This window comes from Labeo rohita, chromosome 14 (genome assembly GCF_022985175.1).
Source record: "Labeo rohita strain BAU-BD-2019 chromosome 14, IGBB_LRoh.1.0, whole genome shotgun sequence".
Taxonomy (NCBI): domain Eukaryota; kingdom Metazoa; phylum Chordata; class Actinopteri; order Cypriniformes; family Cyprinidae; genus Labeo; species Labeo rohita.
In genome coordinates, this window is record NC_066882.1 from 28619492 (window position 1) to 28632172 (window position 12681).

General features: G+C 39.0%; 1 protein-coding gene across 1 annotated transcript; it reads right to left on the reverse strand.

The window, feature by feature from the left end:
* Positions 1–8323: 8323 nt before the first annotated feature.
* slitrk2 (SLIT and NTRK-like family, member 2) lies at positions 8324–12429 on the reverse strand. The gene has a single exon (XM_051127945.1). It carries the CDS (start codon positions 11977–11979, stop codon positions 9415–9417), a length of 2565 nt encoding a protein of 854 aa, XP_050983902.1. The 5' UTR covers positions 11980–12429; the 3' UTR covers positions 8324–9414.
* Between the last annotated feature and the right edge of the window lie 252 nt (positions 12430–12681).

Sequence of the window (12681 nt, forward strand, 5' to 3'; positions counted from 1 at the left end):
GTTTTGTTAATTAAAAAAATAAAAAATAAAAAAAAGTTTATGCAGTTAAGTAAGTAAGTAAATAAGTAATATGCAGTAACTTTCCCCCTAAAAAAACTATGGTGTGATATGAAAAAAAAAAAAAAAAAAATAAAATGTATATAAAATTTATTTATTTTCTATAGGGAGTATTATTTGCTTTTAGATAAAACATGATTTTCAGTTACACCAATATAAAAATTCACTTTATATAAATGAAACCGTCGTCTCACTTTTTTCAAGTAGGTAAATATAAAGTAGATATAATAAATAAAACTATAATAATCAAAATAAAATAATACATAACAAACTGAAAATAACTCCCTCTCCCTCTCCCTCTCTCTCTCTCTCTCTCTCTCTCTCTCTCTCTCTCTCTCTCTCTATTATGAATATTCAAATTATTCAAACTTTCCAGTGTGCATGAGCATAAATGAGTCATTTGATTTTGAATTTTCTCTAAAACCACAAATGCAAAATAGCGTTGCCATTGTAGCTTTCAGTTTAATGTTAATGTTCATTCACTGTGATTCAGTTTAGAAAAAAAAACCAAAAAAACAGTAAGAATAATTAATGAATGCAGTTAATTATGCCTCTGACCTGTGTGCAAATACCATAATGATTTTCAAGCTTGAAGTACCACCTTGATGTGCTGCTGCTAAAGGCAAAATAACAACAATATTGTTACTATTACCCAATATGACCAAACATAGCAATATATACCTTTTATTATTATTATTATTATTATTATTATTATTAATCACATAGAATATATCAATAGGCTTGTTAGAAGAAAAGCTACTGTTTTAAACTGAGCTATGCTGAAAAATGTAGTTTAGTTAGTAGTGTTGCTACTTACTCCTCAAGGCAAGAAGTAATGTGTTCAGAATTCAGTTAATTTTCTACACATGTACAGATGTCCTATATGTGCATCAAAGTATGAAATGCATGTGCTACAAGACAAATGACTGCCAATGCCAAATATATCTTATGAAAGAGCCCACACCAACCATCGCATCACTTCAGAATGGGAATTGATGTCATCCCTCAACCGTTCACTGGCTTGGCTGGCTGCAATAAAACAGTCTCGCATTGAAAACACATTAGCTCATGATTTACCATTTAGGGAAAATGACAGTCTAGTCTTTATTTGACTGGCCCTAAATAGACAAATGACTGTGGCCGTGTTGGCTAAAGAAAGCGAGCGAGATATATGAAGAACAAAAGGCAGTCTTGCTCCTCTCTTGTGCGCTTTCATAAGGAATGACGGGATGGAAAGCGAGTACGGAGGGTCGGTTCGAATGAGTCCTCCAGGGCACAGTGGTCAAGCTGCACTCCACTGACTAGCGTTCTGACACGGACACAGGCCAGGCCCATATCGATCCCCATGAAATCTGAAACATCATCTGTGACTGCTGGCTCCTCTGGGGGAGAGAGGCTGATTAACATGGATGGACTGATGTCACCAGGCTTTCTATGTTGGCCTACATGCAGGCCGAGGCAGACCAAGGCGAATTACAGACGGCCTAAAATAAATGCCCCCTGAAGTGATGGATAGTGTGTGACTGTGCATATCAGGACTGACCAGAAATGCAGGCCAAACATTAAAAAAAAAAAAAAAAAAAGAAATCTTGATTCATCTTTAAAGTCTATATGATATTCACCTCTCTTATGCTCACTTATATGGTGCTCATTATTGTCAATTATTATTGGTCCTCATCTGATAATGATGGGTCTTATTATTAGCAAATTTTGCTGCTTAATTAATTAAGTCAGTGGAAAGAGATCATTCTCTGTCTTTTTTCTGGATGCTTTGATGAATAGAGACTTCAAAGTAACAGCATTTATTTGAAATAGAAATAATCTGTAATATTATACATGCTTTTATTTTGATCAATGTAATGCATCCTTGCTGAACTTTTTTTAAGTGTTTCAAATTTTTGAATGGTATGTATCACAGTTTGCACACAACTATATTAAGCTGCAAAAAGCTAATTACAAAGCAAAATACATTCATATTATAAACAAAAATAGTAATTGCTACCTTCTAGAACTATTTCTACCCAATTTAAGCCATAAAACTTACTTTTGCTGGTATGCATTAATGTGTACAGATTATACTAACTAAGCCTTGACCCCTTATATTTTAATGATCCACCAAAACACTTTTCATCAATCTAAAAGTAAGTTATTTTGAAAAGTTGTTTCAACTTAATTTGTTACCCCGCTGCCTTTTATTTATTTATTTATTTATTTATTTTTGTTTAATCAACTTGTAATTTCAAGTTATAATATTAATTTAAGGGACAACTGGAAGATGTTTTTTTTTTTTTTTTCCTCAGGGATGATTCTACCAAAAAAGTCCTTGCTTTTCTTTAGAAAAATGGATGGGTTGAGATTGACATTTCTTGTGGACCGTTTTATGTAACAGATTCTCAATAGATGACTCTGTGAATTCACTGGTTAATGAGTCTCCGTGAGTTATTCATGATTTCCACTTATACTTGTTTGCATTATAAGGAATGTTTAGAAATAATGTTATAAAGATTAAACAAATTCATTTTTAACCAATTCAATATTTTGAAGGGTTACTCCACCCCCCCCCAAAAAAAATGTCATTAATCACTTACCCCCATGTCGTTCCAAACCCGTAAAAGCTTTGTTCATCTTTGGAACACAATTTAAGATATTTTGGATGAAAACCCAGAGGCTTTTGACTGTCTCTTTGACTGCCAGGTAAATACCATTGGAAAATTATGAAAGACATTGTCAAAATAGTCCATCCGCCATCAGTGGTTCAATATGAATTTTATGAAGCGACAAGAATACTTTTTGTACACAAAGAATAAAAAAAGATTTTACTCATCAAATTTTCTCCATTTTGGAGAGTATCTGCGTCCAGATACGCTGTTTTTATTCAAACCAAAGTGTAAAAATACGTAGAAAACATATCTGTGTGGTACGGCTGACACAGAACTGTGTACGCAGTTTGCGTCCAGCAGATGCCCTCCAAAATGGAGCTACGCTGATGCGGAGGAGACGAATTGTTGAATAAAATCGTTTTTTTTCTTTGTGTACAAAAAGTATGCTCATCGCTTCATAAAATTTAGATTGAACCACTGTTGGCAGATGGACTATTTTGACGATGTCTTTCATACTTTTTCCAGGTCTTGACAGTGGTATTTACCTGGCAGTCAATGGTTTTCATCCGAAATATCTTAAATTGTGTTCCGAAGATGAACAAAGCTTTTACGGGTTTGGAATGACATGTGGGTAAGCGATTAATAACAAAAATTTTATTTTGTGGTGGAGTACCCTTTAAAGCTAAGAATACTTACACCTCTTTTTTTTTTTTTTTTTTTTCATTACATACATATCCAGATCTTTCAATCATATTTAAAAGACCTGAAACTAACAGTTGATAAATTCTCTGATATTCCTAGCATCTCCATAATTGTAAACCTACTGCGAAGTGTTTGTACTCCATATCATACAAGAATCTTTTCATCTCTCTAACAGTCAAATACAAATTGTACCTCAAGGCCGTGCAAAGCTAACATTACAAAGCAATACCTCAAACATCTAATTGACAAAGACTTAATGCACTTTCCACCATGGGCAACTATCAACCCGTCAACATTAGCTCATTTCAGCAAACCACAGCTTAAAAAAATGGACAGATTTTCCCTCAAAGTCAAGGTATATAGAATCAAAATCCTTTGCAAGAGCCCCAGCTGTTTCAATTTGGGCTGTGAAATGCACTTGCCTCTTTTCAAAAAAAGCAGCTGTACTTCAAATGACTTATTCACTGCCAGAAACGGGGATTTTTAGCAAGCTTCCTGCAGGCAACTGCATTTTCTACGCATTCAAAACTTTTTTTAAACAACGTCAGCATCGCTTTTCTTTTATTCAGCATAGATCTGTGTCAACATTTAGCTGACACGGAGGACTAAGATTTTCCTCTGACAGCATTAGAGAGCTAAACCCAAAATGTATAAAGCGTGTACAATCGTGCTTTGGCAGAGCTGAGGGATGTCGGGTTTGCGAGTTACAACAAAGGTGATATACCAGATGCAATGCAACGCCTTTGATCTTTGTAAAATCATCACCTGTTGTTTTAGACTTTCTTGCTGTAACGATTTTCCTTTTGTTTTCACAGAGCAGCTGGATCATTCTATGTCAAAACGCTTATGGCTGCAAATAGCTATGACCATTACCCCCGAGGAAATCAATGAACATGTGTTTAACGTTGAGTTGAAAGCCAGTCGCTTTAATACACCATTAAGCCAGTTATCCGTGAAAGAGACCTAGTTCCTGTCTCAAAAATGGACTTTCTCTCATATCTTGGCTTCTTAATGTATTATTGCATTCCATAGAGTTAAAATAAGGTATTTTCCATGCCATGCTCTTTCTTCGCATTGGTTTCCAACTCCCAGACAAAATAGAAGAAGGAGGGGAAAAAAAGCAGACTGCAGCAATGAATGCACTATTGTGCTTCAGTTCATATGTTTAGATCATAACCCCAAGAAAAAGGCCCGATTCCATTCCAGACGGCGCTTGCTATGCCCTTTTAGGCAAGCCAGCAAATTCATTGCTTTTATTTGGGTCGATGATGGCTCCTCAAATCATAAGTATGAAATAATGATCGCCGTGATCAAAGTTTATGGTTATAATTTAAGTGGAGCACTTCAATAACACAGCGTGGTGCAGTTAAAGGCAAAAGTCATCACACTGACCATCTTTATCCTTGGACATTGAGGTCAGTTCTTATGTCTGAGGTGCATTCACATCATTTTCTCATCTCCATTACTGCCTGCACTCTCTGTGAACTTGACTTTTAGTGAAACTGCAAGCCAACCGTTTCAATTTCACATTGTTCCATTCATCACTCACTTTCTCCCCTCATTGTTTTCTTTCTCCTAAAAAAAGTCTCTTTGCTCTGTGCTTCAAAGCTTGTAGACTCAAGGTCAGATCTTACGGGAGATAACATTTCAAAGGTTGGTTGTCTTTTATGCCGCTGTTATCCTATAGAAAGTGTGAAAAGAGATGTGTTTGTGTAGGTTTATCGACTCCCGCGTCTGGCTGTACATCATGGATTCGAACACATATTTGTTCAGCAGCAGTTGCTTCATTACCAAAAAGAAACAAGGTTAAATACATAGTTAGAATGATTCAGTGTGCTTTATAACGGTTCTGCATGGAGGTGAAAATTTATATCCATTTCATCCATTTAAGAGAATTATGGCTGCACGTTTTTACAGATGGCGCTGCGAACACTCGCAGATATATGAGGACACTGCACTTGTTTCCAGAGAAACGCCTTGGCAGTCGTCAGCCGCTATGAGGCAGTTTGTTCTGTGACAGTTGTGCGAAACATCCTGTCAGCTTCCAACACGGCTCATCATTAATGCCTAAATGATTACGCGGCCATGAAACAAATACATTATTCATCAAAAAGACACTGCAGAAGAAAGACTACACACAAAGATCTCGCCCCTAAATCTGACTCCAGACAAACATACACACACTCCTGCTGTTCGCACACAAGCGACTACACAAGATTTACATTACGCTGAAAGCTTGTTTGTTCTACGGGTGCTGGGTTCGGTGTTAATGTCATTTCCAGCCGTTGGATATTTCTGTTTGCCTTGTCAGCGTCTGACAGACATTTTCTGGATTCTCGTGAGTTGAGCGCTAACGTATTTTAAAATGGGAAGATTTTGTTCTGAGTGTTGTTTTCATGCATTTCATTTGACTAGCAACCTTAAGCTTGCAAAAGGCCCTGCATAAACAAAAATCAAATTACTAATAGTGTTATGTTTTTTTTTTTTTCTTAACCTGAACCTGTTTTGAATATATTTCAGAACTGCAGAGAAAATCTGTATAATTCTTTAAAAGCTAAGTAGGGGAAACTTAAAGCAACATAAACATTTTGATTTGTCAAAAGACAGTGTGTCAGTGATAGACTTAAAATGAGAAAGGCTAGATCAACATACATTTAAAATAATAATTATTAGAAATATTACAATTGTCCCATTAAAAAATGAAGAAATGTGGATTTAAACATAGATAGATAGATAGATAGATAGATAGATAGATAACATTTTACTGTCAGGATGACCTACCAGGAACTAACAATTTACAGCTGCATTTTTGTTAATATGTTTTGTTAATACTTCGTTATTTTGTTAATAATTTTAATACATTTTTGTTAATGCCTATATTGTAATATTCTAACACTAATGTTAACAAAGATGAATCAGTGCTGTAAGAAATGTACATAAGTATTGTTAATGTTAGTTAATGCATTATCATTATCTAAGTGTTTGTATAAAAGCTACCAAAGCAATGTTAGCATATCTCATTCATGTACATTTTAAACCAACAACCTAGAGAATAAAATATAACTCTTAATTAATCCAAACATGAAATATAAATTTAAATATGAATATTTAAATTCTATCAAAATCTGCAATGCAGTGAAACGATTGCACACATTTCTCTCAGACTGCATTGAGCATGTGCTGAATAAGCGTCATAACTCTAGCTTTTTACTCTAACAATTTACGGTCTCTCTTTCTCCCTAATATTGCTGCGTGCTCTTCTATCACTTTGTTTGATTGCAGCACTCAAGACGTCTACAAGTGGGCTTGAGTGGCCCCTTGATGGCTATTCTCACACCGTTTTCCTTGCTGAGTGTACTATAGCACATGTTTTTAATTATGGATCCACAAGCCGAAACACTGATGGGTCCATCTACGTTCTCATTGTATCTTAGGTATGCTTCATTTACCTTTCGCAAGCAAAGAGATGTTGTACAGGAGCTACCGCTATCTCGTGATACATGGTCGTTTAATTATGCATAACAATGAGAATAAAAGCATATGGCCTTTCAGGCACATGAGTCTTTTAGATGTATTAAACATGCTTCATAGCCAAGACATTAAATTAATACTTTTATTTATTTATTTATTTTTATTTTTTTATTTTTTTATCTAAATAATATTTAACAATACTGTTTAACATACTGAAAATTGTGTGTTTTTAACAAATGAAAAGTGTTGCCCTTCAGTATTGCATCTAATAATGAGAGCAAGTCAATCAAAACGCATATCTTCTGGCAATTTGCTGTAATATTCCAGTTCAGACGTCACAGCCTTTCAAGCAAATGAATGTGCCCGCGGGCCGAGCAGTTACTCAAGAGATCTGGATTCTGACTCCGTGAATCAAAGCTCTACCCATCATGAATATATCATTACAGTTCAGAACCAGCAAAAAAATACTTTTCAGCTATCCATAAACTGAAAGTGCAATGCGAGAAGAGATATATGTAGGAGAATTTGGAAACTGCCTGGGAGCATAGCTGAAGTGAGTAAGAACGGCTTGAGGACAAGCCCCCAGCAGCCAGCACCTAGCATCATTCCCATCGATTTGAATCTGAAGCCAACTACCTTCAAACTGCTTGACATAATTCACTGCCAATGGCATCAAAGTACTGCAGCACTGCCGGCGCTCTTGGGCTTCAAAACTTTCTCTTCAATCAGCCAGCAGTCCTTTATTCCAGCCTCCACACATCAATAAGGAAGTTATCATAATGCTCTGGAAATATATATCTGTAATTTATTCCTCCAGCTCAAATTACATGCAAAAGACCAACTGCACACTCCCCAGACTTATGAATTTCATATCATTCAAATGCATAGGCAAAACTGCATGCACACAATTAAAAAAAACAAAACAAATGAACATGAAGTATACTGGAACCAGCTGTATATGTAATGAACTCAATACTTCAGCATCAATGAAATAGCCTGGCTCCCTCTCATTCTGCGTAAACCGATTAGAGCTCACAATTTATTTCAAATCAAAGCATGACGTCTCCATCTAGAGCAGCAAGTGTTCTGCTGGTCAGGCCCCTCATTGATGTGCAAGGCATGTGCGGCCTGCCCATTCTCAGCCACACCAGGAAACAGCTACACAGAGGCTCATTGTACCAGGCAAAGGAAATCACTTCATTTGAAACTGGATGAAAAACATTCTCTCACATCGAGCACTGTAGCCTTTTTTTTTTTTTCATGGGGGAAAACATTTGCGTCACTTTGAACTCAAACTGCTAAGATAGGTTGCAAACATTTTTAAAGGTAATGAATTATGAATGAAATGTAAAAAAAATAAATAAATAAAATAAAAAAATCCATATCCATAAGCTACCCTAAACACAGCAGTGATATAGAGCCTTATTTACACTTCCATAAATAAGCAAACAAATTATTTACAAATAAATCAATAAAATAAATTAATAAACCATACTTTTGTGCTGAGAGGAAATAATAAAGGTTATCTGATTTGTGGTACATCAAATTGCTGCATCATTTTTTTAAGTTTTTATCTTCTCTACAATAAGGCATGTTTAGAAATTCAGCACTAAGACAACAGTATCTCTACCGGCTAATGCAAACTCATTTTAGCACCTTGGACAGCAACTGCGATGCTGTCACATACAATCTGATTTTAATTTATAAATGAATGAATGAACATCTTTGGAGTCACAGATCAAATACTACAGCCAGCAAGTCGGTGCGCTACGATACGTAAAAAAATATTCAGGCAAGCAAAGATTATCAAATAATTTTCTGCTCCATTTCTTCTTCACCAACAATGTTTCATGGCACAGAAACTAGGCAAATACAATCTACCATATCTACCAAGTACCATATATACTGAGCCCACACACACATTCACACACACACACACACATTCTGCCGTGTGCCATTAAAGGAGATCAGCCGTGCTGCAGAATACTGCTTAATCCACATCCATCACTAAATGCATAAGAATCGTAATTCAGCATTTTTACAAATTTACTTCAAGCTGAAACTCCCTGATTTTAGAGCCACAAGCATGCATGGAAAATAATATTCTCCTCAACACCAGAACACCCTTTTACTTTTTCCGTTTAATGCAATGGACAAATAATTCTATTTTACATAAAGAGTCTTAAAATACAGCACTTATAAAAATTTGATTAGCAGAAAGCAGAGATAAAATTCTTCAAGTGCAAAGGCACTTCTGGAACCAGGAATTTGTGTTGCACTCACCATCCAACATGTTCTACAGGAATGTCATTTCAACAACCCTGTCGTCTGAGAGAAAATATATTTCATATTACAAAAGAAGCATGGAGCTGTAAGCTATACATATTCTTGCGACAACTGCTACAGTCTTTACGTTTCAAGTAGAAGAAATAATTTAAACCTTAGAGAAAATAATATATCATCTTTAAATTGCGGGTATGTATACAGCCTCTAAAAGAAGATGGAAGGCTTAGGTCTGTGGTGGTGTTATTATTGTCTCTTGTGGTTGAATACACAGATGATACAGGTTTACAGGGACTCAGTCTTACAACTGACTCATCGCAGTTTGTTTCTCCAGAACTTCGAGGTAGTCCGGCTCGGTTTTAAGCTTGTTGGATAGCAAAGGATGCTCGTTTTTGGACTGTGCAGCATATTTTCTGGGGGTCCCGTAGAGGACGGTTTTGTTTAATCGATCTTGGTTGTGTCGCCGGGTGGTTTCGTAAGGGGGGATGAAGGATTTTTTGGGTAAAGTGCAAAAGTTATAGCTGAGTGGCCCAGACTGAGGAAGATCTTTCGCTCTCTCCACAATGTTCTGGTAGAGCAGTTCCGGCTCGCGGTTGGCGCACGGCTGCTTGTCAATGAACTCCACTGTGCTTATGGTGAAAGCTGGGCTTCGATCAAGCTCCTCCTTCTTGGGATCAAGCGTGCTGAAGCTCAGTTCCTTCAGGTTTCGATAGTAGGCCACCTGCTCGTTCTCCTTCTGCATGTAGATGGGATTTTGACACATCTGGCCCACGGGCGGAGGGATATAGTTATACACGTGGTTGTCGCTTTTATCCGTATTGGCGTCTGCATTGTACGAGCCGTATTGTACTTGAAAGGAGTTCAAGTCCAAATGGTTATTGGGGCCCGAGGGAACGTTCTCCACTCCCTTGCGACGTTTGAGGACGAACACGAACAATCCTGCCCCGAAGCACACGGAGAGAATGAACACGACGAGCAGGCCTAGGATGAGAACGGACAAGGGCACCTCTGGAGGCATTTCGGGCATTCTGTCCGTAGGGGTTACGGCAGAAGAAGGGGTCGCCTCGGTGCTCGAGCTTGCAGCAGTCGGGGGTTTAGTCACAGGAACCTCGTCAGTCTCAGGGCAGATGGCATCGTTTCGAAGGGAGCGCAAGAGCCGACCTGCATGCTTGGATGGTGAGTCACACGTGATCTCATTCACCACTACGCTGGTGCTGGACAGCTCCATCCAGTTCTTAAGCTCCACAATGTCGCAGGTGCAGTCCCACGGATTCTCCTGAAGGTCGATCTGAATGAAGGCAGAGAGCTGGTCCAGCACCCCACGCACTGGGAGATGGGAAAAGTGATTGTTTCTGAGATTAAGCCTTGTCAGCATAGTACCTCCAAACACGTTATCAGGAAGGGATCTCAGCAGGTTATTATTAAGGAACAATAGCTGCAGATTGTGCAGTGAGTTGAAGGTGTGGGGTAAAATCTCTTTAATGATGTTATATTCCAGGTAGAGATACTGCAAGCTCTGCAGCCCAGCGAATAAAGACTGGGACAGGCTTTCGATGTAGTTGCCGTTCAGATAAAGCCTCCTTAAACTTGTGAGATTCTCGAAGGCTCCGTCCTGAATGATAGCTATTCTGTTATTCCCTAAGTGCAGGAGCTCAAGCGAGCTGTACTCTGTCAGATCCGTTCTGTATATGGTCTGCAAATAGTTACCAGTTAAATGCAGTTTCTTTGGATACGACGGTTTGGGTTGAAGTTCTGAGATGTTCTGAAGCTTCCTCTCCTGACAATTGATGTTTAATCCACTGTCGGGATTTTGCGACGTGCACACGCAAATGCTCGGGCAGGTCATTGGAACCGGCGAGCGCGTCTGGTACACCATGATAGGCCCGAATACGTGTTTGTCTCTGCTGGACGTGACACGAGGAGTGGGGCGGTATCTCATTTTGGGGGGGCGGGAGGCCTTGGGGGCTCTTGTCGGGGTGACACGAGGCCTCAGGGTTGGAGATGGAGCCTGGTATTGTGAATCAGATGGTGGCTGCATCGCACGGTGACTTGCGTCTCCAGGATTGCGCCTGGGGCAAAGGTCTTGCTTGATCAGCTGTGTGACGTCTTTACCGTGCAGTCTGAATGGCGTCTCACACACAATATCCCCCACGAAGACTGAAATTGTATCCAGCCAGGCTTTCAGGGGTATCAGATCACAAGTGCAATTCCACGGGTTCTCTTCCAGCTGAATCTCCATTATTCCACCTATATGCTCTAGAACGCCAGCAAACGGCAGCATCTTCAGTCGGTTTCCCCTTAAATCCAAATGCGTCAACATGACAAAGCGGAATATGTTATTAGGTAGAGAGAGCAAAAGGTTATCATTGAGTATCAGGACTTTGAGTTTATTCAGTTTGTTAAAAGCACCAGCCTCTATGGCACTGATGTAATTATAATCAGCTTGCAAATACTCCAAACTCTCCAAACCAGAAAAAGTGTCCTCTCTTATGATCTCCAAGTTATTATTATTGAGATGAAGACGCTTCAAGTTTTTTAACCCATTGAATGCCCCCGTTTTGATCTCCTGCAAGCCATTATTACCCAAATGAAGAGATGTTACATTACCATAATTGAGGAATTCGTTCGGGCTTATCTTGGTGAGAAAGTTTCCATTCAGAAACAGTTGGCTGATTTTGTTCTGCGGAGGCTGGAAATGACTGACCGTGGTAAAACCCTTGTTTTCACAATTGATATTCAACGCGTTCTCCTTTTCCTCGCAGGAGCACCGGTTCTTGCAAATGTCTTTGGAAGTTTTGCGGCTATCTGTCTTAGAAGGGAAACTGGTGACTGTTAAAACGCTCAGCAAGAGAATGTTGTTCAGCATTTTTACAGCAATAATGCCGAAAGCCCCAGCATTAATGTGCAAATCTCAAAACAGGCATGCACAGCCCCGAAGATTTCAAAAGGCGCACGGAAGCGCACAGCTCTCCATTGACCCTCCTTAAATCCCAAAAGGCGGAATAGAGAAGGCATCCATCACCGAGCGCACTGTGACCGCTGCTGGACCGAACGCATCGTCGTCCCTCGCAGTGATAGTGAAATCCCGGACTAATGAGCAAGCATTCATGCAGCAGTTTGAAGCGCATCCGAGGCACCACAGTTCTAAGTCTCGGAGCTTAAACTGTCCGCTTTCACCTGCAGCGCTAGAGATATTCACACGAAAGCAACTTCACGCCTGTGATCCTGCATGGCGACAGTCAACTTGACGGTGCGTGATGCGCGGGATAACTGAGCGCTATGCGAGCGAGCTTCAGAGTGAGAGAGATGGACTCCGCGCTTGCTCACTCACTCCCACCAGGAGCGCGCCTGTGTGTGTGTGCTGGGTGAGAGTGTGTAAGCTCTGCGTGGAATTCCGACGTCACCGCTCTTGAGTGAGTAGATGTTTTCCTTGTCAAAAACGTTATTTTATAACATGTTATTAGTATATGCACACTTGCATTTATCAGTGCTTGAGATTTTTTTTTTTTTTTCAAGATGGAATTGAAAACCGTTTTGTATTATTTATCTCCGATATTGTATGATATTT